This window comes from Marmota flaviventris, chromosome 7 (assembly GCF_047511675.1).
Source record: "Marmota flaviventris isolate mMarFla1 chromosome 7, mMarFla1.hap1, whole genome shotgun sequence".
NCBI lineage: Eukaryota > Metazoa > Chordata > Mammalia > Rodentia > Sciuridae > Marmota > Marmota flaviventris.
In genome coordinates this window covers 11627082-11654810 of record NC_092504.1, presented here as the reverse complement: position 1 = coordinate 11654810, position 27729 = coordinate 11627082, and the positions used below count along the sequence as shown (strand labels likewise).

The 27729-nt window shown below is 43.7% G+C and overlaps 1 protein-coding gene and 1 non-coding gene across 10 annotated transcripts in view; both read left to right on the top strand.

Annotated features, from left to right (window-relative positions):
• The window catches only part of Prom1 (prominin 1), a 126421-nt gene that overhangs the window by 51389 nt on the left and 47303 nt on the right, over positions 1-27729 (top strand). For all 9 annotated transcript variants that reach the window (XR_011707954.1, XR_011707953.1, XM_071614161.1 and 6 more), the window contains 9 exons: positions 6494-6614; positions 8624-8687; positions 9649-9738; positions 14156-14373; positions 16128-16202; positions 18159-18222; positions 21523-21682; positions 23982-24134; positions 27504-27627. Coding sequence is in view for 7 of the 9 variants with exons in the window: in XM_071614161.1 (XP_071470262.1) it covers positions 6494-6614; positions 8624-8687; positions 9649-9738; positions 14156-14373; positions 16128-16202; positions 18159-18222; positions 21523-21682; positions 23982-24134; positions 27504-27627 (1069 nt within the window). In the remaining 2 variants the exon portion in view is untranslated. The remainder of the gene's footprint in view (positions 1-6493; positions 6615-8623; positions 8688-9648; positions 9739-14155; positions 14374-16127; positions 16203-18158; positions 18223-21522; positions 21683-23981; positions 24135-27503; positions 27628-27729) is intronic.
• Positions 21847-21948, top strand: LOC114101004 (U6 spliceosomal RNA). The gene has a single exon (XR_003584201.2). It is a non-coding gene; the product is annotated as a U6 spliceosomal RNA (small nuclear RNA).

Sequence of the window (27729 nt, the reverse complement as noted above, 5' to 3'; positions counted from 1 at the left end):
AATAAATGTTTACATATGTAAATCCATAATATAAATAATAATGGGCTTTCATTTTTTTAATGAAGCATGTGGTATGTATTTAATTCTTTTTAAATTGGACTTCTATTTGCATTTCATATAATTCCTAGTTCATGCTGAACTGATTATTTACATTATATTTAAAATACCAAAATATATAAACAATCAAGCTACAAAGCTAAATATAAAGTTGGCTTTCATTTTACATAAAATGAATGTTACGACTATTTTTTTTTATTCTTAAGATTTAGACTAATCAAACAAATTTAGATAACTGTTTTCTTTTAAGTTGGGAGAATCTTTTTTAAAACACATTCCATGCTTCTATTGCCTCCTATACATACAGTTAAAAAATTTTCTCCACCCAGGTGAAAACTAAATTTGAAAAATAATAATTCTAGATTTTAACATAATTAAACCAAAGTTGATCAACTGTTTGAGGTGGTAACAAATTTAAAACTAATTTGACTTCATATAGTACATTGAATTTATATATATATATATATATATATACACATATATATGTATAAACTATATGTAGATCTCAATGAGAATAGTATAAGTTTTTTTTTCCTTTGTATTTACTTTACATTGAGACAAGAAGTTTAAACTTTGCCTTGAACTTTTCAATTTACTGTTGCTATTTTGATGTCTTCCTTGAGAAACCCCTACTCGCTAGCAAGTATCTTAAACATCGTGAGTCACATGATAGCTAAATAATGTTTGCAAGTAATCAAAGCTAACCAAGAAGATTAAAGACTGGGGGAAGTGAAGATGTCTTTGTTTTGATTAGATGAAAGGGAGAAGAAGGCACATCACCAAAAATAAGAGGGGACAGACGTCAACTAAATTAGAAAGCAGAGAATGAAACGTGTTAGTGGATTTTTTCTTACTGTTGGGTCTCTGGCTTACACAGCACAAACTACCTGCTAATCTTTGGTACGATGTTTTAAAAACCTCTCACAAACCCAGAGCAGTCCAGTTGCCTTTCATTGGGCTCAATTCCATTGAGTGATTCTAAATCTGACAGTTAATTGAAAGGAGTTTTCAAAGTAGCTTTGACTACTCTTAATTGTTTTCATTCATCCCTTTTTATTTCAAAAATTTTCATTTTATTTATTTATTTTTTTGAGAAAGCCATGGGTTTGAGAAAACCTTTGTTGGGGAACAAAGGTTCCCCAGTAAGTGTGGAGCACATCCTTGCCCATTGTTTGCTCGAGCCTTCCCCAGGCAGTTGGAGCATGAGAGTCTGTGGATCTTCTGTGGTCTGCCCGACCATTAGCTGGAGGGTGAATTTCCACCAGTCATGTGGACGGGTCAGCAAATGTGTCCAACTCCTGGGAGAGCCCAGTGTCTGCTCCTCCTTTCTTTTGAACTTTTCATCATTGCATTTTTTTCAAAATTTCAAGAAGACTATAAAAGAAAAAAGAAGGAACAGCCAGCCATACCTTGATTTCTTCCATGTATTTCAAAATTGCTGAGTCTGATAATTCAGCTTTGCCAGCGATGACCCTGGTGAATTGAATCCCAGTCATCCTCAGGAAGCTGGCTGTCAATTCCTGCCTTGGAGGTCACAAGATTCCAGAACAACAACAACAAACTGAACTATAGCATTCCTGAAAATCATGAGACTTTCATAATGAGAAGGCGAGGTCTGATTATTTAACAATTATGTTAAAAAAATAAGAGATCATTTACAGTCTAAACACATGTACTTGACTTTCATTGGCTGATTCCATTAAGTCAGTAGAAATAGTTAAGGAAAAAATTGCTACAAATTTTAATGCTTTAAGTATTTGTAAGTATTTTAAGTTGAGTATATATGTAAGTAAATTGTTTTTTTCATAACACAATATAGAAAATAAAGTGCTAATATGCCAAGAAAATAAAAATTCCTACCTTCTGGCTAAAATTTTTGAGATATTTTGTTGTACTTCACAAAAGCACATGCTTTTGATGACTTAAAGACGTTTATGTCAAGTGCCAGAGAACAGATATTCACTGACGTTTTATTCTTTTTTGGTGCTAGGCATATTGCTGTCATTATCCTCATCTCCTAATAACTGACCAGTGGTTGCTAAAAATACAAAGACATTATATATGTGACTTTTTTAAAAAATGTATTGAACAGTAGTGAGTATCCAAACCACCCCCAACAAAGAACATCACTTCTTTATTTTCTATTTTGTTTGCATATAAAGGTTTAAGTTAGAAACTGCAAATGAAGATCCTCAGTGGGTCTGCACAGTACTTAATGTTTTTTAGGATTAGTTGTTAATACTTAAAAATTGGAGATTTTACCTAAGAATCTACCTTTGCAGATGTTTGTGGACAATGGAAAGGTCTGGGCACACTGGTGTGCCATCATGATGGCTCTTGGTGACACCCTCCACTATGGTGGCACATGTGAGAACTACAGTGCAACTACCCCACCCCACCTTTGTTCTCCTGGCTCCATAGCCCCTGGACCCACGTGTCCCTCTTGCTTCAGTCTGCCCCTTGCAGGCTACTGGACTTGTCATCCTTAAAAATATAATCTTTACACCATGTGGGGATCTGAGAATCAACTTTGCAAGTTGCTGAATTCTGTTGCAGACTTCTGTTGATTACTGTTTTTTTTTATTTTTTAAAAAAAAGATTATCAGTGTGTTTATTTCAGTTGGATCCATTACTGGTTACCAAAAATGAGGGTCTTCATTAATATGTAGCATTGAAATGTAGAGTTGTATTGAAATATATAGCAGCTCATTTTTCTTACTGATGCTTTTGTGAGCAAAGACATGTATTCAGTAAAGGAATGATGTTTGTGCATTGGACTCTCCAAACGTGGTTACTCTTCTCATTGAAACCAAAGTCCAGTCCTTAAACACGCCTTTAGCAAGACTGCACTGTGCACAACTGAGAGAGAAGCAGTTTCCAGCTCCTTTTAGGGAAATTAAAGAGGTAGAAATGAAGACAGAGTAAGCAGTGAGAAATACCCGCCCCAGAATCGAAGGGAGAACCCCCCCCCCCCTTAGATTTTAAGGCAAGGAGGTTCTCTTCTTGTTGAGGAGGGGTGGCAGGGTCAGCAAGGGTCAAGTGGAAGTGGACTTGCAAGTTCACTTTGACTCCCTGCATGACCAAACGGGTCTGGAATAGCCAGGGTAATCTGAACATGCTGGAGAAAGTAAGGGTCCCCACTGTGAATATCAGGTATATTCGGGGATGGTTCTGACTCATCTGGCATAAAATGTTTGAACTTGGCATGGTAAACGAAGCTTTCCAGTCTCATTGCTATAACTCAACATTTGGTTTTGTGTTTTTCCTCTGCACACAACTCTGAAATCCTATTTTGAGTCATTTGGCCTTATTTGGCACGAGGGCATCATTTCGTAACTGTGATTGCCACAGTCTAGCTTCTGCCTCGTCAATACCAGTGCAGATGTAGGGTGGACAATAGTGGATTGTTCGGCAGTCATTCCAAATGGCACAGAGTTTTGTTGACATTCATGTTTTAAGGTCACATCAGAAAGATCCCCAACTTAAAAACCATCTTGGAGAACGTGGAGGCAGCCAGAAGCCCTCTCCCTTGCCACTTGAGCGTTTATCCAGTTTAAGCTAGACAGGGTCTAAATGCATCCTTTCAGCTGTGAAGTACTCACTGAGAAACATAGAAGAAAAGTGACTTTCTCATACTTGGTGGCAGTAGAGGGACCAGGACACACATCTTGTTCTGCTCATGCACTCCTTCTGCTGCAGCTTGTTACCTCTAAGAAACCTGACTCAGGGCGTGTCACTTAGAGATTGGAGCAGGTGCAATATTGCCATGGGGAGTGGGTTCTGAGGGAGACCAGCAGGGAGCCACTGATGCTCTAAGTCCTCATTTACCCAGGACTCAGAAGTTATCTGGGGACATGGACTTTTTTCAGTGCAAAAACTAGGACCCTTGGTTACCTTGCCTACAAATATATGTAAAGTCCACAAAATTGCATATTATGAAGAGGCAGTGCATTGGTTTTCTGCATTCCCCCCTGCCCAAAGTTTTCCTAATACATGCAGAACTTTCTTTTAAAGATATATCCACACTTTCCGTTGTAACCATTTTAAAAATTTTATATTTGTTTTAATTACTTGCACATGATAGTAAAATGCATTTATGCACTTTGATATGTCATACATAGATGAGATAATTTCTCATTTTTCTGAGTGTACATGTTGCAGAATCATATTGGTCATGCAGTCATATATATACATACAGTAATAATGTCTGTTTCATTCTACTATCTTTCCTATCCCCACATCCCCTCCCCTCCCCTCCCATCACTTCCCTCTACCTAATCTAAAGTAACACTATTCTTCTCTAGTGTCTCCCACCTTATTGTGAATTAGCATCCGCATACTAGAGAAAACATTTGGCCTTTGGTTTTGTGGGATTGGCTTATTTCGCTTAGATTCTCCAACTCCCACCATTTAAATGCCAAATTTCACTCTTCTTTAAAGCTGAGTAATATTCCACTGAGTATATACATTTTCTTTATCCATTCATCTATTGAGGGATACCTAGTTTGGTTCCATAGTTTAGCTAATGTGAATTGAGTTGCTATAAATATTGATGTGGCTGTGTCACTATAGTATGCTGATTTTAAGTCCTTTGTATATAAACCGAGGAGTAGGATAGCTGGGTCAAATGGTGGTTCCATTCCCAATTTTCTGAGGAATCTCCATATTGCTTTCCAAAGTGGTTGCACCAATTTGCAGTCCCACCAGCAGTGTATGAGTGTACCTTTTTCCCCACATCCTCGTCAACTTTATTGTTTTCTGTATTCTTGATGATTGCCATTCTGACAGAGTGAGATGAAATCTTACGAGTAGTTTTGATTTGCATTTCTCTAATTGCTAGAGATGTTGAACACGTTTTCATATATTTGTTGATCATTGTATTTCTATTTCTGTGACGTCCAGCTCCTTAGCCCATTTATTGATTGGGTCATTTTTTTTTTGGTGTTAAATTTTTTGAGTTCTTTATATATCCTAGAGATCAATGCTTTATTGGAGGTGCATGAGGTAAAGATTTTCTCCCAATCTGTAGGCTCTCTCCTCACGTTATTAATTGTTTCCTTTGCTGAGAAGAAGCTATTTAATTCAAATCCATCCCATTTATTGATTCTTGATTTTACTTCTTGTGCTTTAGGAATCTTGTTAAGGAAGTCAACTGGAAGTCCAAATGTAGCAAAATGAAATTAAACCTCTCTCACCCTGCACAAAAATCAACTCAAAGTGGATCAAAGACTTAGACACTAGAACAGAGACCCTGAAACTAATAGAAGAAAAAATAGGCCCAAATCTTCACCAGGTCAGCTTAGGATCTGACTTCCTTAACAAGACTCCTAAAGCGCAAGAAGTAACCGTTTTATTGAGGCTTCTCCAGGTGACACCTGTGCTGTGCTTAGCTAATGTGGTTCCACGCTGCCATCCAGTGGACAAGTTCAACAGGGCCTCAGCTATTCGTACTTTCAAATTTAACACTAATGCTGCAGGCAGAAGCCATTTGTCAAATTAGTTTAAATCAAAAGATTGTTAGTAACTCATCAACATGAAGGACGTTTACAATGATTAAGTAAGGGCATTTTAGATGGCTTGAAAAAGTGCATTTTTGTGCAGTCTTTCCTGCCAGATGCCTTTTCATATAGTATTTTCCCATATTTTTTATTGGTGCCTTGTAATTATACAAAATAGAGGGATCCATTGTTACATATTCATACAGGCACCCAACAGAACAGTCCCAGATAGCATTTTTGAAGCTTTTTATGAAGTGTATTTTATGTGGAGAAAAGTGTCATCTTCCTTCCCCGTGAATTCCCAAGATGGCAATACCACGGACAGAAGGCTGCCCTTAGCTGCTGGCCAGCGTGAAGTCGCTGACCTCCTAGCATCGTGCAGCTGCTTGTTTTTTCTCCTTGATGGAAATGAGATAGCACAGGAGGGCCTCTGTGTCGACTTCTGATGTAGCATTTCAATGCCAAAGTAGCGTTTCCCTCCAACTTGGACAAGACAGAGACTAAAAGAAAAATGAGAGAACCTTCACACGCTAGAAGGCCAAGTCACACTTGTCATCTTGATCCTTTCCCTAGAGGCTTCTTGGGGGCCTGAGGCGGCAGCGAGTCTGTGGGCAGGGAGGACGAACACACGTGTCCCCTGGAGAGGACTGGAACCGATCGTGCACACTGCCTTATAGATTTCCTGCTTCCTTCACAACTTGGGTGGACACTCTCTCCATTTCTAGGAGTCCTCTTGAATGGAGTACTTTATATTAAATGGAGATTGGTCTCTCTTTTTTTTGGGGGGGGGGGTCTGAGTCATGTGTGGCCTCGTTTGGTGGTGGGTCTGCCATGGGGTCTCAGTGGGAAGCCTGGAGCAGCCGAAGGCAGGGGAAGAAACAGGCCCTGCTTCAGGGGACCAGGGGGTCACTACTCTTGCTTTTTCCCTTTTCCTGCAGCATTGGAATCATCTACGGCTTCGCAGCCAACCACCACGTGAGACACCGCATCAGAAAGTCTCAGAAGCTGATAGACAGCAACTTGAAAGACCTGCGAACCCTCGTGAATGAAGCGCCACAGGTACAGCCACAAGCTACACGTCGCGGGCGCTTTGTATTCTGGGCTTCTCGGAGTTCCTGGGTGTAACTGGGACCTCACTACACCTTTCAGGACCCCAGAGGGTCTGTGTAGATGGGAGTTGCCTTTTTAAAAATGGGTTTCTATTATTGCATTAGTATTCTACACAAGACTGGGGTTCATAGTGACATAGTGATGGGGCACGGGGCTGCTATTTCTTTTCACGTGGTAGATGAAGAAATCAAGGTGCAGCAAGTATTTTTCAAAAGAGTCCAAAAGCATAATTTCCGAAATGGTATTTTAATGTAATGAAATTATAGAATTGCTTACAATTTGAAAGTTCTCATGATTATTTTTAAGAAAGAAAGGTCTTGGATGTCCTCATCCTTTCTTCTTGGCAGTATGGTTAACTCCTGATAGTTTGCGTGGTTATTCTGATGACGAAAGCCTTTTGCTGTATAAACACCCATTTGTTAACATCCATGCAGGTGTGTCCCCTTCCTTGGGGAGGGTACACACACTGTCTTTCTCTCACATGCACACTCACACATTCATGCATTGTTTCTGGAGAAGGGGAATGGAGTGGGGGCAAGGACCCTTTTTCCTGTGTCCCAAGAGCATGCTGATGTATTGTTATTTGGAACGTTGTTTGGAAAAGCGTCTGGGCAGGAGCCCTCCTGCATCTGTGGTGCTGTGGGTACCCACATCAGGAGGAGGAGCCCACCCACGGAGCCACTGGAAGAGCCCACCAGGCCCCCGGGGGTCCCCTCACAGTTTATTCTATCTTAAAATATAAGTATGTGCTAGTTTCTTAAAAAGTGGCTGGAAATGAAAGAGAAACAAATGCAGGCATTTGAAAATATTGAGAAATTGACTTTATCTTTAGTTTTATAGCCTGTATACAGATGCCAGTGTTTTATTTGTCCGACCCTGTGAGTAAAATTCACAGCATTCTTTTACCTGACATTGTAAAGAGTCCAAGGAAAAAACCTTTTTCTTAAACAGCTGGCAAAGTCGGACAGCAGTGCAGGCTACTAAAGTTTGGGATGGCTCTCATCATCTTAAATGGACAGTAAATTGTTGGGACTTTCAGGGAAACTTATCTTATTTGGAATAATGATGAGCTGTATGAAGTCTAAAAAAAAAAAAAATTGGGCAGAGAATGTGAGCGTGCAGTGGATAAAAGAAACACAACTGGCCCTGCACAGAATAAGACGTTTGATCTTCCTCTAGTAATTGGAGGAATGAAAACTGAGACGATGACGCACATTTTCATTGAGCTGATTGGCAATCATTGTTGAAAACTGGTAAAACACCCCCAAACCCGCCGTGGTGCCGAGGAAGTGGGGACTGGGTCTCCTGAGCCACTGTAGACAGGCAGCGAGCAGCCCCTTTGAAGGCCAGTTGGTAATTGTCACTAAATAAAATGGGTCTAATGTGGCAGAACACAAAGGGCACACGTTCTTGACAGTTCCTCAGGTCAACCAGTGGATTTGTCTCCCAACCCCTGGAGTCTGGGCTGTCCCTGTGGTGTGCTTATGACCCGGGGAACACAGCGGACATGACCTTAGGCCAGTTTTGAGTTTCAGCTTCCAGAGGCCACTCAGTATCTACTCTTTCCCTCTCGTTGCTGGTGACCCTTGGATCACCAAGCTGGTCACTCAGAAGATACGAGGCCATGTGGAAAGAGTGAGGGGCCCACCCGTCCCCAGCCATGCTAGAACTGATCGCAAGATCCAACAGCCAGTCCACAGATCATGGGACATAATAAACCAGCACAAATAGTAACATTCACAATGAACAAGTAAACTCAGTAAATAAATCAGTTTTAGGCTAATAAGCTGGGGAGTGTTTTTAAGAAGTTTGTCAGAAAATAAAAATATCTCCAGAACTTGTTGACAATCTCTTTCTAAAGCTTCTCTGATTCGGGTTAATTTTTGAATGATATGTGTCTTTTTATTGTGACTTTGGGCTTTAGAAGGTCAGGTTTCACGTAATTTTTCTTTCCCTAGCAAATTGACTATATCGTGGACCAGTTCAACACCACCAAAGAGAAGGCCTTCTTAGATCTGGACAGTGAGTACACTCAGCATGTGTTGGTGATTATTTGCTTGTTTGGGCTCAAGAGAGGCTGTGGCTGCCACCCACAGAACATGGACTAAGAAACCAAATAGGGGGAGGTAGGAGAAAGTAGGAAAAGAATCCCCTTGTGTCACCGACAGTTTGCAATCTGTGGAAAGCCTCTGTCTTGCAGGCAGCGGGGCCTTTGGCTCTCTTATTTGGCATCCGTTGCAGGGCACTTGCATCTTGTGGTCACTGGCACTTGTTCTTTATCCCCCATGAGGGAGAGGATGTGCATCCCTGCCAGGTGCCCTGTTAAAGTGGCCCTCAGAAGTAGATGGGGACTGTCCTGGGGCTCACAGTGTGGCTTAGCGGTTCTCAACGAAGGAGTGATGGGGGTGCCCTCTGGAGACATCTGTGGTTGGCACAGAGAGGCCGGGGGAGGCATTGGAGGTCCTGGCACTGTTAGTAGAGGAAGCTGCAACAGCCTACCGTGCACAGAACAGGCCCCACCCGAGTTACCCAGCCCACAATGTCAACAGGGCCATGGCGATGTGAGAATCCGGCCTGGCTGAAGAGATGGGACAGAGGTGGTTACATACAGCTCAAGGTGCTCAACTCTCTTTCCTTACCTTAGAATGTACAAATAGCAATGAACTTCAAAGATAAATGAGAACATTTAATTAAAAAGGAAAGAAGTTAAGAAGAAGAAGGAGGAAGAGGAGGAGGAGGAGGAGGAGGAGGAGGAGGAGGAGGAGAAGCAGCTAAATTCTGTGTTCCTAGCACAGTCTGTGGTCTCTAAGTTTTCACCTGGGGACGTCGATATGGGAACTTCAAACGATGTGATGAAATCTGCACACCAGGGTCAATACCTGAACAGGGTCTAGAATGGAAAATGGGACTTTTCAGCAGTAGAGGTGGAGCCTGTTCTTCAGGGCAGCTGCCCTCACTGTCCCTTCTGCTTCTTCAATCCCAGATATTCATTCGTTGCTGGGAGGTGGAATTCTCGAGAGACTAAAGCCTAAGGTGATCCCTGTTCTTGATGAGATCCAGGTCATGGCGAAAGGTAAGCACAGTGGCAAAGGTGACTGAAAATACACCAGTGGGAGTCCCTGGGTCTCACGGGGTCAATAATTCTTTCCTGAGTTTCCCTGAGAATTGGCCAGAGTGAGAGCTGCGATCTGTGGCCACACAAACAGGCCTGGCAGAAACACACCGTATAACAGTAGTCAGTATTTTATTTTATTATTTTAAAGCTGGTACCAAAGATATCGTACTGAAGAAAAGTCATTTGAAATAATACTGGCAGAATTTGATAGGGGACCACCACTTGGTTTTGTAAATAAAGTTTTATTGCAACACAGTCATGCGCATTTTGTGGCTGCTTCTGGTCTGTGATGGGCAGAATTGAGTGGTTGTAACAGAGACCTTAAGGGCCACAAAGGCTAGAATATTTACCATCTGGACTTTTATTGAAAAAGTTCATCAACCTCTATTATAGAGGATGAGTAGCCTATAGAATTTTGGGTCTTTTGCATTCTATTGATTACTCTCCCTACCTTGAAAGGACAGCTTTTGAAAACAAGGGATCAGTGGTGGGTTTTAAGATATATAAGTATATTCCTTGTTTTCAAATAAGTGAACAGATTTTAATAAACATGTTCAACTACCATGAAAAAAAATCCTCAGGTCCTTCTGAATATTGAAAAAAAAAATGTCTGCTGGGTGTTTGATGGGGAAGATGATTTCATCTGTCAAATGTTTGGCCAATTCCCGAGAAAACAGGCCATCAGGAAGGGATCATATGGAAGACAATTATGCCTGTTCCCTTTGGCATTCCTGATAGTCCAGCAACTCGGCAGACTCTCTGGGACTAGGAAGGATGGCAGAATAGGCCAGGAGTCCTCTGCGGTGGGTGCCTCAGCCGCCTCCAGATGTCACCAACCTCTCCATCACCAACCATTCCCTTTCCTGGCCAGGAAATAGAGGCCCGAGAAGGAGTGTGACCTTCCCACCCCACTTCCCCTCCTTTCCTTCCTTCTTCTTTCCTTCCTTCCTCCCTCCCTGGCCCTTTCCTATCATTCCAGCCTCACTTCCCGTCTTAGACACCCATCTTTAAGTGTCCCTTTCTCTTAGAATGACACAGTCCTACCCTATCAGGGCCCCACCCTTCTGACCTTATTTCATCTTAACTCTCTCCCTGGAGACCCTGTATCCAAACACAGGAGGGTCAGGACTTTGACATATCAATTGAGGGACACTTCAGTATAGCAGTTGGGTAGCTTGGAAGGGGTGGAGTTGGGATTCACACCCCATCTGACCAAAGCCTCTGGTACCCTGACGACCCTAGATAGGATTCACAATACTGGGGAGTGCTCAGATATAGGGTGCTGCTATGCCACCTTTGGGAAGGCCACATGGGGAACCTCTGGAAGAGGAGTTGGGAGTATGAGCTCAAGCTGGCATGGCCGTGGGACGATGCTATTTATCTCTGCACCCCAGGTCTCTGTTGTCAGTGCATTGGGTGTCAGTGTCTTAGGTCTTCCAAGATCTCCTCCAGCCAAAATTCCACAGTGGCTATGGCTGCATGGAAGTATATTGCCGCAGTCTGGCTGGGCATGATTCAGGAGCCACTTGTCATAAGAAACGAACTTTATTTTTAGAACCACACACGCCAAACAAAACAGCTCCTCAGGAAAACCTTCAGAGCCCAACTGCCACCACCGGCTTCCCACAAGCCTCTCCCCCCACCCCAAGCCTCTCCACCTCCCACAATCCTCCTGCTCTTGAGGCCGATTGGCTGGGTCGCGTGGGCAGAGCCAAAAAAGTCCCCCAATGAGCAGCTCCGTGGTCTGAAAGGGCAGGGACATCACCAAAGAGGAGCCAATCAGCTAGAAGTTGCTGGGGCCGCTGTGAGCCAATCATCAGCTGGCAGTCTGAAAGTTTGCTGGGGCCCCTTCGGCTGTGGCTCTCAACAGTATATGGACATGCAGCCTGCTTGATGTGTCCCTTGACTTTTTGCTCAAAGTTCCAATGATTCTTTTAATATATTTTTTAGTTGTAAGTGGACACAATACCTTTATTTTATTTATATGTGGTGCTGAGGATAGAACCCAGTGTCTCACATGGGCTAGGCCAGCACTCTGCCACTGAGCTGCAACCCCATCCCAGCTCCAATGATTTTTAGCATTTCGAATCACAGTGCTTTCTAGATGAAAGGTGATTAAAACAGATTTTATTTTTCCCTTCAGTGTTTCCTGTATTATTAAAATTCTGCTGTTTTTCAAGCCAACCTAAATAAGTCAATGTTTATTTAGCCTTTGTTGTGCCAGAGCTTCTTAAAACTTGCTTACTAAACTGCTCTAGCTAAGTTTTTGCTAAAAATGCTTTGTAGCCTTATGTATTTTGTGGACTTTGAAGAGGAAAGAATCATGCAGTTGTTTTGAGTACATCATGTTTAGGCTGCAGGTCAAGAGGAAATGAGCTCTGGACTGGTGAAATGTTTATTAACTAAAATTAAGAATCTGAAATATCTTCCCCAGTTACTTCAGATACATAATGTATGGGATCTCAGTAGGCCTGGAATGACTCCCAGAGTTATAGCCCTGGAAATGTTTTATGGACATAAAAATGCTTTGAAGCTTTTGGAAAATATAAATTTATTACCTCTGAATCCTTTCTGGGACATAACAGAATATTACCCACATCCCAGAATGTCTATGGACAATGACCACACACACACATTTCCTGGCCATCAGTTTGTTTTATCATCTGTCCGTCTTTGTTGTTGTTATTTATTTCTTGCACTAATTTATCTTAAAGTCAAAATGGAAAGGGCCTTGAGAGGTAAACCTCAGAACCTGAAGCTTGAGGCGTGCAGCATGAAGTGTCTCAGCACGCTTTTGTGCATTCAGGTGTATGTCTCCAGTGTGGGTTCTTTGTTTCTCATTTGCTGTGCTACATATTCACTGAGCCTCTACCATGAGCTGGGTACCAGGCTTCATGCTTTGTTGATAATGCTACCAGGTAGGTGGGAGGAATGAACAACTGATACCCGGAGTGCTCTTTTATGGTCTCATCACTATAGCCTTCAATCCTGTTAAAATATGATCGTCCTGGAATCAAGAGCAAAGATGGAAGCAGACTTTAGAATTATTTTTTCAATCAGGTGAAGTGATAAAATTTGAGACCAGTGATCATGCTGCCTAATTCTGGAAGCCTCTACAGGTCTCTGGATAAATCCTCAAAGCTCCTCCAAATGAGACCAAGTTAACATGGGTTTTCACTAACCTATCCAAGGGCTCAGCCTCACAAACCTGTCAGGACACAGTCTAGAATCACAAGAGACAGCCCAACCAGCTCCCTCATTTACAGATGAGGAAACTAAGGTACCAAGAGATGAAAGAACTTGCCAAAGATGCCATACAAGATAGAAGTAGAACCAAAAGGAGAACTTGTGCTACTTTTTGGAGAGATTCCACGGTACCATTGCGTGTGAGTGTGTGTGTGTGTGTGTGTATGTCTTTAACACTTGAGTTTTATGTGGTTGCAGGAAGGTACTGCAAGCAGTTTTTAAGGGCTTTCACATTTTCCCTTGCAACACTGCACTGCAGCCTGATGCTCTGCCGTCTGTTTTGCAAGCCACAGAGCAAAGGCCTGACCACAAAGACTTACCTGTTTAGAACAAGAGTGACCTCCAGTTTAAATGTCATGACTTTTACCGCTGAGGCTTTGAGCCACTGTAAAAAACAGTTGTAATTCACATCCATAGTCTCTGGTAGGGGATTCTACCCTCCAGAGAAATCAGGAAAGCCATCATCATTTGGGACTTCCTGGTATAAGTCTGTGTCCTAGGCTGTGGGACTCCCAAAGCAATGCAGAGAGACTCACTGCTGTTAAGGAGTTTGGGTCTGATTAGGCTTCCCCACAGGTTCCCATGCTCCACATGGTGATAGTTTCAATATTTTAATAAGAATAAATTGATTTTAAGGGGTTCCAGAATCTACTTCGGGTCACACAGGTAGTAACAAAGCTCGGATCTATACCTAAATCTACCTGAATCTAAAACTCTCCTCTCAACTATCTGTAGGTTATTCCAGCTGTTTGAATATTTATAACTAAAATATAAGTGTAATCTGTTTTTATATGGATTCAGACCACTTGGGATGGATTTGTTTGGACGGACCTCTTCAAGGTTGGGCAGTAATGCTGTTGTTGGCCAAGTAATGGGGCACTGAGGTGTCCCCATCACAGTCCTGTGTTGGTACTTGGCCCCAGCTTCTTGGGGAAAGAGACCCCATACCATAGAGCTGAGCTGGTCAGAGGAGCTGGCAGAGCAGCCCAGCAGTGCCCTGTGCTTCCTCTCAGACTGCCCCTTGCAGTGGTCTAAGGCCATTTACAAGTTCATCACAAGTTCCTTTAGGTCAGTCTTATAGATGGAAGGGCCTGGTGTCTCTGCTCTGAAATGGGCCGTGTTCCCGCAGCAATTAAAGAAACCAAGGTGGCCCTGGAGAACATGAACCAGAATTTTAAGAGCCTGAGGGATGGAAGCCAACAGCTCAGCAACAGCCTCTCTGCTGTGAAACAAAACATGCAGAATTCTCTGCAAGGCCCTGAGTGCCTTCTTCCACAAGTGAGTGACATCTGCAAGAACATTGAGTCGTCTCTGAGCCAGCTGGAGGGCAACCCCGAATTGAGCAAGGTGAGCTGCTGGAGCCTGCCACAGCCGGACCCCGAGCTCCGGTGGGTGGGCATGGCTAAGCACCGGTATACCTGTCAGAGACACAGTGGCATCTCATCACCACAGGGGAATGGCTACAGCAGGAGCAGAGGAATGCAATGGAGCCCCCTTCTGGGGAGTTCTTTACCATTTGGTGAAACACATTCAACTTGAAAAAAATAATAAGGGGAGCAGAACACTTTCCTGTAGAAATTTAAAATATATATTTAAACCATATACCTAATGTATTAACCCCCAAATAGAAGGCAATTCATCCATTTTCCCAAAGAGTAGATTCCCTCCCAAAAGAACTTCAGGCAACTTGAATATATAAAGTTCTGGAATGTAGAAAAAAATGGGCATGTGTTTTCCTGGCATTTAACGTATTAGTTTTATATTACAATAAGCACTACCACCATCTCCACGGTTCCTATTCAAATGTTGTCTGTTTTTCTGAAAATTCCCTTCACAGCTATATTTTCACTTTGCAGCCAAGGGTCCTGGCCGGGGCCACATGTTGCTCTCAGTGTCATGTCTCTTTCTTCTGGAACAGTTTCTCAGGCTCTCTCTTTTGTGACACTGACATTTTTTTTTCTTTTTAAATATTTTTCTAGTTGTAAGTGGACACAAAACCTTTATTTTATTTATCTTTATGTGGTGCTAAGGATCAAACCCAGGGCCTCACACATGTGAGACGAGCGCTCTTCCACCGAGCCCCAGCCCCAGCCCTCACTGACATTTTTGAGCAGGCCACCTACGTGGTGGAGTGGCCATCTGTTCAGGTTTGTCTGGTGATCTCTTGTATTGGATTTAAGTTACCTGTATTTGCCAAGGACTCATTGTAGAGTGATGCTGGGTCCTCCTTGGCACATAATATCAAGAGACATGTGACACTTGGCCAAGTGTTGGTAAGAACCAGAGATTTCCGAGGCACCTGCAGTGCTGGACATGAAAAACTTGTTCCAGGCTTCTCAATAATGTCCCCGCTCACTGTATTACTTTTATATTATTTATTTGATATTTTGGTTCCAGGGATCAAACCCAGGGCCTTGCATGTTAATTGGGCACTTTACTACTGAGCTGCACCCCAGCCCCTGTATTACTTTTTGTTTGTTTTTGGTGGTGCTGGAGATTGAACCCAGGGCCTTGTGCATGCAAGGCAATCACTCTACCAACTGAGCTATATCCCCAGCCCCCTGTATTACTTTTAAAAGTGATTTTTACAATATTGTTCACTGCTTTATTCACTAGAAGGTCACATATATTCTGTCTTGCATTGCTTTGCCTCAGTTTTAGTTGACTGCATCAGGAGCCCTCCAAACATCTAAAAAAAAAAAAAAGTGCTTATCCAGGCTGTGCAGAGTAAAATGAATTTTCCCAAACTTTCCAAAGAAAGCGAGGTTGGATGGGTGATGCTTGCCTGTAATCCTAGCTACTTCGGGGAGGGGGTGGTGCTGAGGCAGAGGATTGGAAGTTCAAGGCCAGCCTCAGCAACTTTAGTGAGACCCTGTATCAAAATAAAACATTAAAAGGGCTGGGGATTAGCTCAGTGGTAGAACACCACTGGATTCAGTCCCCACGTGGATTGGGGTTATTGAGGGGTGGGGTGGGGAGAATAGTGGAGCGGTTCCCTATAATATCAGTGCTTTGGAGCTTGGATACAAGTTAATTCCAATTTTTGTGGGTTAATTTGGGAGTAACCACCTTGCCTTATATTTTGTTGTATGAATTTTCAGCTCCCATCTATGGACACAGAACTTCAAAATATTAATAATGTTCTCAGAAATGATTTGGATGCCATGGTCCAAAAGGTATGTTTTTTTTTTTTTTTTTGGAAAAGATAGATCAATTTTTTTTTGGATCACTTTAAAGAATAAACTGAAATGTAAGATGTTAGGAAACAGAAAAAAATTGACATTCTGGAGAGTGACTGACAAGAAGAGGGAGACCTATTTTGTTTTATTCCAATTCAAGAAGTTTTAGTTGAGCGTCTGTTATATGCGAAGAACCCTTCCAAGGCCACTGGAGATCAACCTGGCCCTGCTTTCCTGGGCTCAGTATCCAATGGGTGCAGGGCCCATATTAATCCTGATATGAAGGATGCCCTCTGCCCAGGAGTTGGCCACACTGGTTCTCTGTTCCTCTCCGTCTCACACCTGCTTGCCCTCTACCCGGCTCTCTCTCCTTCTTCCCCGTCCTTTGTCTGGCTACTTGGTTTCTGAAGCTTTTTATACCACCTGTTCAGTTGTTTGTTTATTTTGGTACTGGGGATGGAACCCAGGGCCTCGTGCATGCTGAATTCATAGTCTGCCTCTGAACTACATCCCTGTATGTCACCCTCTTAGCAAGAATTTTCTTGGCATCTTGACTAGGTCAACACTTTAAAAATACATTTTTATGGCATGGCAAATATTCTTTAAAGTCCTCCTAGCTATAATTACCCATAACTACCTTTAATGACTCTGTTCCCCCACCGGCCTGTAAACCCCATAAAGGCAAAGGCAGCGTTGGCCTGGGATACCATGATTTGTGTGGTGGCTCAACAATTGTGATTTATTCAACCAGTGGATACTGAAAATGCAATAAAGATTCTTCATGGATTAGGATTCTGTAGAGTGCCCTGGACCTATAGGAAAGGGGAGAGAAGCTTGTTCACGATGCTGTGTCTTTAAGCATGGCTATAGAGAAACCTCAAGAAGCGATTAACACAGTCTATACTTATCACCAAGGCGAGTGTCCCCTTAAGTCATTTGACATCATTGATCTTTGCATCCTGGAGTCACTTGGCTTGTTATACAGTGGGAATTGAGCCAGGATACCATGATGGTGACATCTGCAAGTCCACCTGTGGATGTGTGTGAAGACAGCAGACACACACAAGCTAGGAGCTTAGCTGCCTTTGAGGGAACAGAGGTTGTGGCCCTTCTTCTTTTGGCATCCAACATAGCTAGACTGAATGGGGAATTGACTAGCCCCTAAATCTTATGAACCTTAGAAGCATGGCAGTGACCGCTGGCAGATGGCTGACGGCACCAGCAAGCAGTTAAACACAAACTGAACCCCTCCAGGGAAGGCCCGATGTTGAGAAGTTCTTTAAAAATACCGTGGCCCTCTCCTGAGTTAGCCCAGAGCCACACAGCTTGGCGTGGCTGTTCTTGTTTTAGCCTCACTGCCATTTGTATTTCTTTAGGCTGTGTTTGGGGACCTCTTCCCCCTCCTCCTATAAGATTAGGTCTCTTATTGGATCATTGCACTGTAAAGTACAGTTGTTTTCAAAACTTCATGTTATGTCTGTACTAGTGACTGTTCAGCTCACAGTTTCTTAACCTCAGCACTGTCCTTGGGCTGGTGGGGACAGTCCTGTGCATCATAGGGTGTTTATTAGCATTGCTGGCCTGTGCTTGCACAGCACCCATAGCACCCTAAGAAAACATCTCCACTGGTGTGTGTGTGTGTGTGTGTATTGTATATATCCGTAATAATTCCTAGAATTGTTGTGAGCAAATAGGGAGATTTTAAAATTAGGGGATACCATATATATATAAAAAAATTAACTTGATCTTTGATTTATTCAATTTGAAGAAAACACACTCTAAAGGGAATTTTTTTTTTAGAGTCCTGATGACCATAATATGCTCATTTTAGCTTTAAGATGAATGTTACATTTTTGTTTTAATTCTGTACTCCATAATAAGCAGAAAAATGAATACCGGTCAACTGGTTTTCAGCTCACCTTGTACATCAGTTAACTTTGAAATATTTTTTAGGGCTACCAATCCTTTAATGACATTCCTAAGAGGGTGCAAGTCCAAACCACGAACATCGTAGCAGGTGAGGTCATCTTCTGAGGTCATTCGGTACCTTTCTTTGTTAAGAACTGTATGGTTGGTCAGCTCAAAGAACTATGTGGTTGTGAATTGTATTGTTCTTTTCTAATTAAAAAAAAAAAAAAAAAGGTCTCTCGCTAAAACCCTGACAACTAGGTGAAGATCAAAGCTCTTGGATTGTGTCATCTTCCGTCAGTGACGCAGATTTGAACAACAACAACAAAATGTTTCCAAGCAACACAGTTCTGGTCACTAGCCACCAGGTGCTGGGGCTGACAGCTGCACTGGGCTGGTGAGTCCCCATCAGGGCTCTCACAGGCCTTAGGGCAGCTGTGTTTTGGAAGGTCACATTCTGACTATTTTCCCAGAGGAAGGGGACCCTGTACATTATTCTATTTTCTAAATGGATTTAAAAATGAACTTCTAAAATTAATTAGATTATGTTTAGGAAGACTGTCAGGACTTATTTTGTCTTTTGGGGAGTTTTTTTTTTTGTTGTTGTTGTTGTTGTTCATGATGCTGATATAATGGTATGTTAGGCTCCTAAGGTTGTTTACAGACTTGGAGAGACAGAACCTGTGCGAGAGATTCTCAGGTGTTAAATGACTGAATCCTGCCTGTTCAGGACATGGTATTTTGGGGATGGTGGTGGTGACAGAATGCAATATAAGCATTTTTTTTTTGTGCTGGGATGGGAATAAACTTAAGGTTATTTGCTTAGAGAAGAACTTTCTGCATCTATGCAAGACCATTTTCTCTCTCTCTCCTTTTAACCATTCTTTGTATCTGTTACCAAATGGTTTAAAATATTTTGTTAGTATAATTTCACTTTGTTTTTCCTTGCAGTGTTCTTTCAGCTCATTAAGAGTTTGGGTAAAGAGCATTTTTCCTTTTTTTTTAACTTGTCGATGGACACAACACCTTTATTTATTTATTTTCATGTGTTTCTGAGGATCGAACCCAGTGCCTTACACATGTGAGGCAAGAGCTCTACCACCGAGCCACAGACCCAGCCCTGGATAAAGAGCATTTTATCTCATTACAGCTTTAGATGTCTTGTGGGCTTCTTTTGGGGTGATGGAGCCATGAAGAGGTTGCAGACAGAGCTCAGGCGCTGCTGGGACTCCGTTTGGGACTGATGGCATGCTGTTTGTCTGCAGCCCCCTGCTTATTAACCTGTGTTTAATTCTTGTTTCTCCTCTCTGGGCCTCTTGTGCCCGTGTGTTCAGTCTTCCCCTGTGAGTCTGAGAGAGGCTGGAGCACCCGGTGTCATTGCCTGGACACACACCAGCATTTCCCAGGGCCCAGGCAAGGGCCGCGGTGTCCTCCTGGAGATCTAGTGTTTATTTTTGTGTCCTTAGTTCCACGTTCTGCCCCTTTGGGCCTGGCCTGAAGTGCCCACTGCGTGCAAGGCTGTGTCAGGTGCTGGGGCTGTGAGAAGTCTAAGACATGGCCCTGCCTGTCCTTTAGCCAGCCATGCGTACAGATGCCATTGATCAGACTTGGGTGACCTGGCCACAGATGAGCAAGGGAGCCAGGTGGGTAAGGGGTAATGGCCAACTTCCTGGGAAAAGCAGCGTCCAGACTGAGTCTGGAAGGAGGTCTTTGCTGAGAGAGGGCACACACGGAGTCACCACAGCTGACAAGGCTGGGGACTGTGAGAACAAGACAGGCCAAGAAGCAGACAGGGCCCCCAGGAGCTGTGCGTATGAGATGGGGTCCATGTGTCATGTTTCTCGAAACCCCAGTGTTAGGAAAAACGCCTACAGATTCATCCGATACAGAGCCTCCCGTATTTTGGCACACGAGCCATTTGGAGGAAGCTGTGAGCCACCATGAAACAACTCTCCTCCTTGTGAGCCACCTCCAAGCACCTGGTCTGCAGTTGCTCTTGTCTGTACCTTTGGTTTCTGGATTTCACGCAGATGTGACAAACACACTTTGGCAAAGTTTTCCACCACGTTTTATGCAATTGTGTTTTAGACTAACCCACCACCTTCGCCACTCAGCTACTGCTCGCCAAGAACCCTGGTGTCACCTTTGGGAACTGCTCATCCTGTGTCCACTGCCACAGAGAGACTTCCCTGTCTTTCAGGATCAGTGGGCTCTTAATTGATTAGTGCGTCTTATTCTTAGTACATCCGTGTCAAGAATTGCTGGGGGGCCGGGGGCTTAGCTCAGTGGTAGAGCAGGCACAAGCCATGGGGTCAATTCTCAGCCTTGAAAAAAAAAATTAAAAAGCAACCAAGAATCACTGTGGTCAGGGCCATCCTCAGCACTGCCAGCTCAGGGGACTCACTGTGGCCCAGGCGGTCCTGATGGGCAGATCTTTCCAGAGCCCCATGGTTCTGAGAAATGAGACCAATGATAATGTAAACTGACCACTGGGAAGTACCTTGCTTTTTGCATGTAGGGGCACAGATGTCCTTCTTTAACACATCCCAAACTATAGGAGTCAAGTAAAATTGTAACAAATATATCACTTAGGGTCACTTGTTCAAAAAAAGGATCCTAGAGAATTACTGTGTTTCTGGATGCCATTTCTTAGGCTGAGAAGTTAGTGTTTTTCCCTCAAAAAAAAAAAAATCATATAATAGGGCTTCAGTCTTAGATACATCATGCTTTTAACCTCATTACCAGCATATTCTGAAAAAGAGACATATGGCTCACCTTAACCTCGGTGAGCCTCAGGGCAGTTTTATTAAAATGGGGATTTAGAATACCTGCCTCAGTGGAATAACCAAATTGATATTTACAAAAGTGTCTGGCACATGGTAGCCATAACATGTATATGAATTACCTGATTTTTTTTTTTTTGTGTGTGTGGTAACAGGGAATGAACTCAGGGACACTGAGCCACATCCCCAGCCCTTTTTGTATTTTATTTAGAGACAAGACGTTGCTAAGTTGCTAAAGCTGGCTTTGAACTCGTGATCCTCCTGTCTCAACTTCCTGAGCTGCTAGGATTACAGGCCAGCACCACTGCACTGGGCTCTGATTTGTTTTTTTTTTTGTTGTTGTTGTTGTTGTTGGTTTGTTTATTTTTAGCAAGGTAATGGAAGAAAAAAAAACCCTGTGGCTTGACTTCATTAATGGCTCATGGATGTCCCCACCTACGGCCACTGTTTTGTGAAGTTGTTGCCTTCCAATGGCTGTTTGCTCTTGCAGAATCCTATCTTATTACAAACCAGTTCATAACATGGGAAAAACTGAAAGTGGCTTGAGCTTTTCTCTTTGGTTCCCAAACAACATTTCTGTGTTTCCCATGTTGGAAAATGCATAACCAAGGTCACTTTGATTTCAGAAATCAAAAAGCTCTTAAATACCGTGGGTTCCAACGTCAAGGATGCAACCAAAGATATTCCTATTCAGAAGTCCTTGTCAGAGTTCAATAGTCACATGGATGAGATTGAAAAAGAAATCAAACAGAATTTGCATCGGGCAGAAGAAGTTGACTCCTACTGGTGAGTGCCTGCTTGGACTGGTGAACCAGGAGCATGCAACTTGGTATGCAGTGCCGAAAAAAATCTCCTGTTAGCACCAGGAAAACCTTAGGAAAGCAAGTCCTACCGAGAAGCCAGGACCTGATATGGGTGAACCCTAGTTTATGTTCAGTCAGAAGGTTGAAGTGCTCACTTAGCACATAGACCAAAACTGAAACAATACAGAGAAGATTAGCATGGCCCCTGACTAAAGGTGACTGCAAATTCATGATGCACTGCATATTTTTTTTCTTTAAGTTTCAGACTGGAAGTTCTTGAGTCAAATATTTAATGATTTTCAGTTTTGATATCATGAGTGGCTTCTAGAATCTTTGTTATAATTAGTAAGCCAGGCATGTGGTAGGAGTTTAAAACAATAAGTAATTGAGGACATTTGGAAGGTCTTCTTTTCTGATGAGGTAAATGTATAGAGGTTGGTTCTGCCAGAAGAGTGTGGTCTTAAGAGACTGTGCTTGAAACCAGTAACTAAACTCTCCAAGCCCAGGTGAGCAGTGGCTGCACCTGTGTTTGTTTACAAGGTGCAGCTGGTGCGATGTGGTCCTGGGGAGGACGGGTAGCCATGCGGGAGAGGGGAAGGGCTCAGGGGCTTGTGGAATTTAGCAGATCCTCTGAGATGTAAAATGCATTTTCTCCTCAGCCTCGTGTCCCTTGGTAGTCCACAGTGCCAAAGCCCACAGAGAGTCCAGAGCCTGCTTCTTACTCTGCAGGTCATTTTTTTGTGCAAGAGAACAAGATAAATAGCAAAATGATAACAAAGATGGTGCTCGAGTTTCAGGGAAGAGTTTCAGTGTGCCCGCCCTGTGCTTTACACAGGACATCTCATTTAGCACTCAGAGTCCCCTGCTTGTGCTCCATTGATTACCCTGCTTTGGGGACAAGGAAGTTGGGGCTCAGGGAAGTGAAGTGACTCGGCTAAGGCCAGCTGGAATACGGAGGGCAGAGGTGGCCTTTCAGACCCTGTGTAGCTGTGCTATTGGTCGTGACCCCAGGATGAATGACTTCCTGGGACACTGGCTGTGTCTTCATTGTGGGCCATTCCACAGCTATCAGGACACAAGACAGAGCCTTTCTCAATGATCTTGAAAACTCATTAGCCATCACAGTTTCACAGGTGACAGAGAGGACTGCAGTTTCCTGTCTATCTGCTTCTCTCTTCCTCTTCTTCCCGCCTGAAATCATAAGCTTATTTTTTTCTTTTCTCTTTTTTTACAGAGAGAGAGAAAGAGATTTTAATATTTATTTTTTAGTTTTTTAGTGGACACAATATCTTTATTTTATTTTATGTGGTGCTGAGGATCGAACCCAGCGCCCTGCGCATGCCAGGCGAGCACGCTACCGCTTGAGCCACATCCCCAGCCCCATAAGCTTATTTTGTAAAAGAAATTTAACCAAATGAATGATTTAGTAACTCCAAAAGTTTTCTGAGGCCAAGGTCCCTGACTTCTTTAATTTTGTGTCCCAAATATCTGGAACAAAACCTCCCCAGAATGGCTGCTAGTAGCTCTCATTATAATTAGCAAAACTGCTCTTAATTGAATGAAAAGCTTTAGTGGCAACTTTTGTCAAGAGGCAGTAAGCAGAAGCAAATTCTTTGTTTGTTGGTTTCTGAAGTATTGGGAAGGAGCTGTACCCTTGAATGCCCCTTAGCTGCTGGGAAAGGGTGGTGTCCATTTGGATAATGCCAGGAAGACTTAATTGAGGATCCATTATCCTAAAATGTCTCACTGGACCCTTCCAAAATTGAGATTTCCATTCTGAAGTTTTTTGATTTAGGATGCTCATAAAATTTTAAATGTTCCATGCATCCACCACATAGAGTATTTCTGGTTCAGTAAGGAACACAATGCCCTAGAACATTACTGTGATCCCAAGATATTTTTGGAGAAAGTCCAGTGGGAAAGAGTCTGGTATTTCTTTATTAGTATTCTAATCATGATCTATCCACGGTGGTAGGTACTTCCACATCAGGAACCCGGGAAGAACTTGAAATTCGTCTTAAGCCATAAGACTTTGATACTAGAGATTCAACTCAGGCATTTTACCGCTGAGCAACATCCCCAGTTCTATTTATTTATTTAGAGACATTCTCACTCAATTTAGTGAGATCACCTCAAATTTGTGATCCTCCTGCCTGGGCTTCCTCAGTTGCCTGGACCACAGACCTGTGCCACTGTGTCCAGCTTACTGGGTGTTCTTGCCAGTAGTCTTGGAGTAGCCCTCCCTTGCCCTACTTACAATGACCCTGTGCTTGCCTTACCAGGTGGCTGTGTAGCCTGATTTCCTGCTTTCTGCTGTTACTCATCGTGATTTTTTTTTACCTGGGCTTGCTGTGTGGCGTCTACGGCTATGACAAGCATGCTACCCCAACCACCAGAGGCTTTGTATCCAACACGGGAGGCATCTTCCTCATGGTGTGAGTGTTTGCTTCTCTTGGCACCTGGGTGTGGAAACGTGGGGAGGAGAGCAGGGGCTGTCTGTGGCATTACACCAGACTTTGCCCTCTGGGCCACACACTCTGGGTTTCAGTGGAGTAGGCGTCTTGGGGTGATGGTACTGTCAGATTTGGGTGCGTCCATCAAGTAAAAGAAAGCTAAATGGGTTCCACTTTGATTGAGCAGCTTAAAAGACCTGTTTACAAATGGTGAGCTCCCTTTAAAAGCAGCTCTCATGGTGGTCACTTCCAAGTTCACTTTCTTGACTCTCACTGTTTCTTCTTCGCGTTCATTCATTCATCCATTCACTCTCCAGAAACTGGGAGGACCTCCCGTCGGACACCGTGCCATGTGGCTAGGACTGCTGCTAGCTTGCCACTCAAGGAACTTGAGTTTAGTAGGGTGTGCCGACCCAGCCCCCTGGGGATTTACATACATAGCCTAAATTAGGGACAAGAACAGAAGTGAGGTACCACAGAGTGGTGAGCCCCTGGCACTGCTTCAGAGGCCTTCATATGTAGGTTCCTGCATTTGGGAACCTTTACTCCAGCAGACAGCAGCAAAGCAGAGTGGGCAGGAGCCAGCAGGTGTGCCTGGAGTTAGAGCCAGGAGTGCCAACCAGTGGGATGCAGGTGTAGTGGCTCTGTGTGCCCCCCAGAGAAGCCATGTGGGCTCCCAGTGTGCGTCTCTGTTCTGCTGAGCTCCACCGAGGGCGAGTGGCAGGCTGTGGATGGGGTGGGGGGAAGGTAAAGCCTTGAAACAACCCTTTGAGGAATAGCCTCATGCTCCTGTCTATCTCCTCAAGCCACTAGTATGGGAGTGGCAAGGGCTGGAGAGCAGGTGGCACACCACCATCTGCTGTGTCAAACATGGGATCACTATAAAATTAATATAAGATTAATTCTTATAAAATTAATTCTTCAGAGCTGTGAACCCAAGTCCTTTCCCCCAAATGGGCGCCAGTATAGCGCAAGCCCTTTCTAACATTAATGTGGCACAGGGATCCTAAAAACATCCTCAAAGCTAATGGCCTGAGACTGCTAGGGCCAGAAGAAGAGCTGCACACAGGGGAAGCTTGTTTCTCACACACCCGGATTTAAGAAATTACGCTCAAATGCAAGTACCTCCAAACTGGGAATGAAAAGAATTAAAATTTAAGCCAGCAAGGAAAAAAAAAAGATATTTGTCTTGCCTTTTTGGTCAAATATACACAGACACAGGTAGGAAACCAGTTAAGCATTGCAAGTTGAATAATGCGGGCGTTCGGCAGTGGTCAGGGTTTTTGGTGGCGAGTGTTTCCATTCCACCTTTTTAACTGCTTGAAAGGGGAGTAGTACCTCACTTTAAAAAGACACATTCATAAGTTCTGTTCACAGTTTCTTTGGGATCAACACAAAATCTGACATCTAGCTTCAAAGAAAAAGAACAGGGAAATCGCCAACAGACTGGTGGAGGTTATAGGCTCCTTCAGTTGAGATGGAATTCTTCTGCAGATTAAGAGATTTCTAAGGAGATAGAGCTCTGTGGAAACCTTAGGGTTGGGGGCAGGAAGAAGGCAGGTGACAGGACAGATTACCTGCCCAGAGGCAGGATGGCTGTGATTGCTTCACTGTTGACCATCCTCCGCCCTCATGGCAAGCTTTGCTGTGCTGGGCAGAAGTCTCCACCCCTTGGGACATCTGTCAAGCAGCTGGATAGATGCAAAGGGGAGTGGGGAATGACGCAAGCCTAGTCCATCTAATCAGACTGACCACCAGGTGAAGTTTTTTCTTTCCAGCTGTCTGGTAGAAATCAGGAGACTCGTGTTTAGTTCTGCTGTAACCCCGTCCCCACCTGCTCTTTAAAAGCAATGACACTGTCCTATCAAGAGCATGCAAGAATTCCCATCTCCCAAAAAGATTCTGGTGAGAGACTGGAGGAGTCTTCCTTACACCTGGCTCTGCCTGGGTCCTGCCTGCCGAGGGTCCCCAGAGCATTTAGGGGTTGAGCAGGATGCCGCGGGGAACATGTTTTGTGCTGCAGCGATGGAGAGGGTTCCCAGAGACAAGGGAACCTAACATATGCAGTGACAATCTCCTGCACTGAAGCTCATGATAAAACTTTGAAAACAATGTCCCCATCACCTAGACTTATGGGCGACCACAAGCGTAAGGAAGGGGCACATCTGTGTGGCTGGTGGCAGTGGGAAGACCAAAATGCCCTTTGCCCAGTAATTCTTATTTTAGAGAACCTCTGGCAAGGAAGTAGACCAAACTAGGAAAGAAGCATCCTAAGCAGGGGTGTGTTTTTGTGATTCGATGTATAATAACGAGGCACTGGAGATAGTATGTTTCAAGAGATCCCCAGCCAGGTGTGGTGACGCACACCTGTAATCCTAGTGGAGTATCATGAGTTCAAAGCCAGCCTCAGCAACTTAGCAAGACCCTGTCTCAAAAATAAACTAATAAATAAAAAGGGCCGGGGATGTGGCTCAGTAGTTTAGTGCCCCTGGATTTCAATCCCTGGAAATAAATAAATAAATAAGGTTTTCATTATGCAGGAGAACAATCTGTGGTGGCTTCTCTCTTCCCAGATAAATGTTTCTCTCTAAGCTGCTGACTCCTGAGGTGTTCTGTAGCCAGAAGTCTGCACTGCACACACGTGTTGAACTCCTACCTGACATCTTCACTGCAGCAGGAAACATCATTGACATCTTTCTCACCTTCTCTTCCTGTAGGGTGCCTCAGTGTTCCCTGCCACCACCCTGGGGCCCCTCCCCACCTTTATGCTTTCTTGCTGCCTCTGGACTCCTGTATCCCTTTCATCCACTGGTTTCTCTCCATCAGCAGTGTCCCATCTGGGCTGAGGCCTATCCAACCCATCCTTCTCCCTGCACCAAGAGTGCTCTCCTTACTAGAGAAACCAGGCTGTGTTCTTCCCAGGCCCCATTCAGTTCACCCCTCCCTGCCTCTGGAGCTGCTGTTGACGCCATTCTCCACCTTTCCTGTGGATGCAGAGTTATGTTGGTCCCTTTCAGACTCTCAAGGGGACACTTCCTGCTTAGAATCTCTCACCCTACTGTATCCTTTGAAGAAAGGATTGGTTCTCAACTGACGCCAAAGCCCAGGCTCTAGCCCATAATGCTAGACAGCATTCTGGTCTGCTATGGTCTGCCAAGGACAGAAAGACCACAGTGCTGATCCCTTCCCTCCTCACCCCCAGGCGGGCTGATCTGGTTAACCTGCACAATGCAGAGGACCAGGTCCACTTTGTACACTGACCAGGTAGTAAGCACTGCTAGGTAATATAGACTAATTCCTTGCAGAATTACTGACTTTATCATCTGTGTTTTTGTTTTTGTTTTTTCCCAGTGGAGTTGGATTCTGTTTCCTCTTTTGCTGGATAGTGATGATCCTTGTGGTTCTTTCTTTTGTTCCTGGTGTGAATATGGAAAAACTGATCTGTGAACCTTATGCAAATGGGAAGATATTCCAGGTAAATATGCTTTTCTACTCACTGTGGGAGGACTCGAATGGACACTTGGGTTTCTCCATGTCTTGTGGGTTACTTGAAGAGCAGTGGTCATGGTTTTGGTAG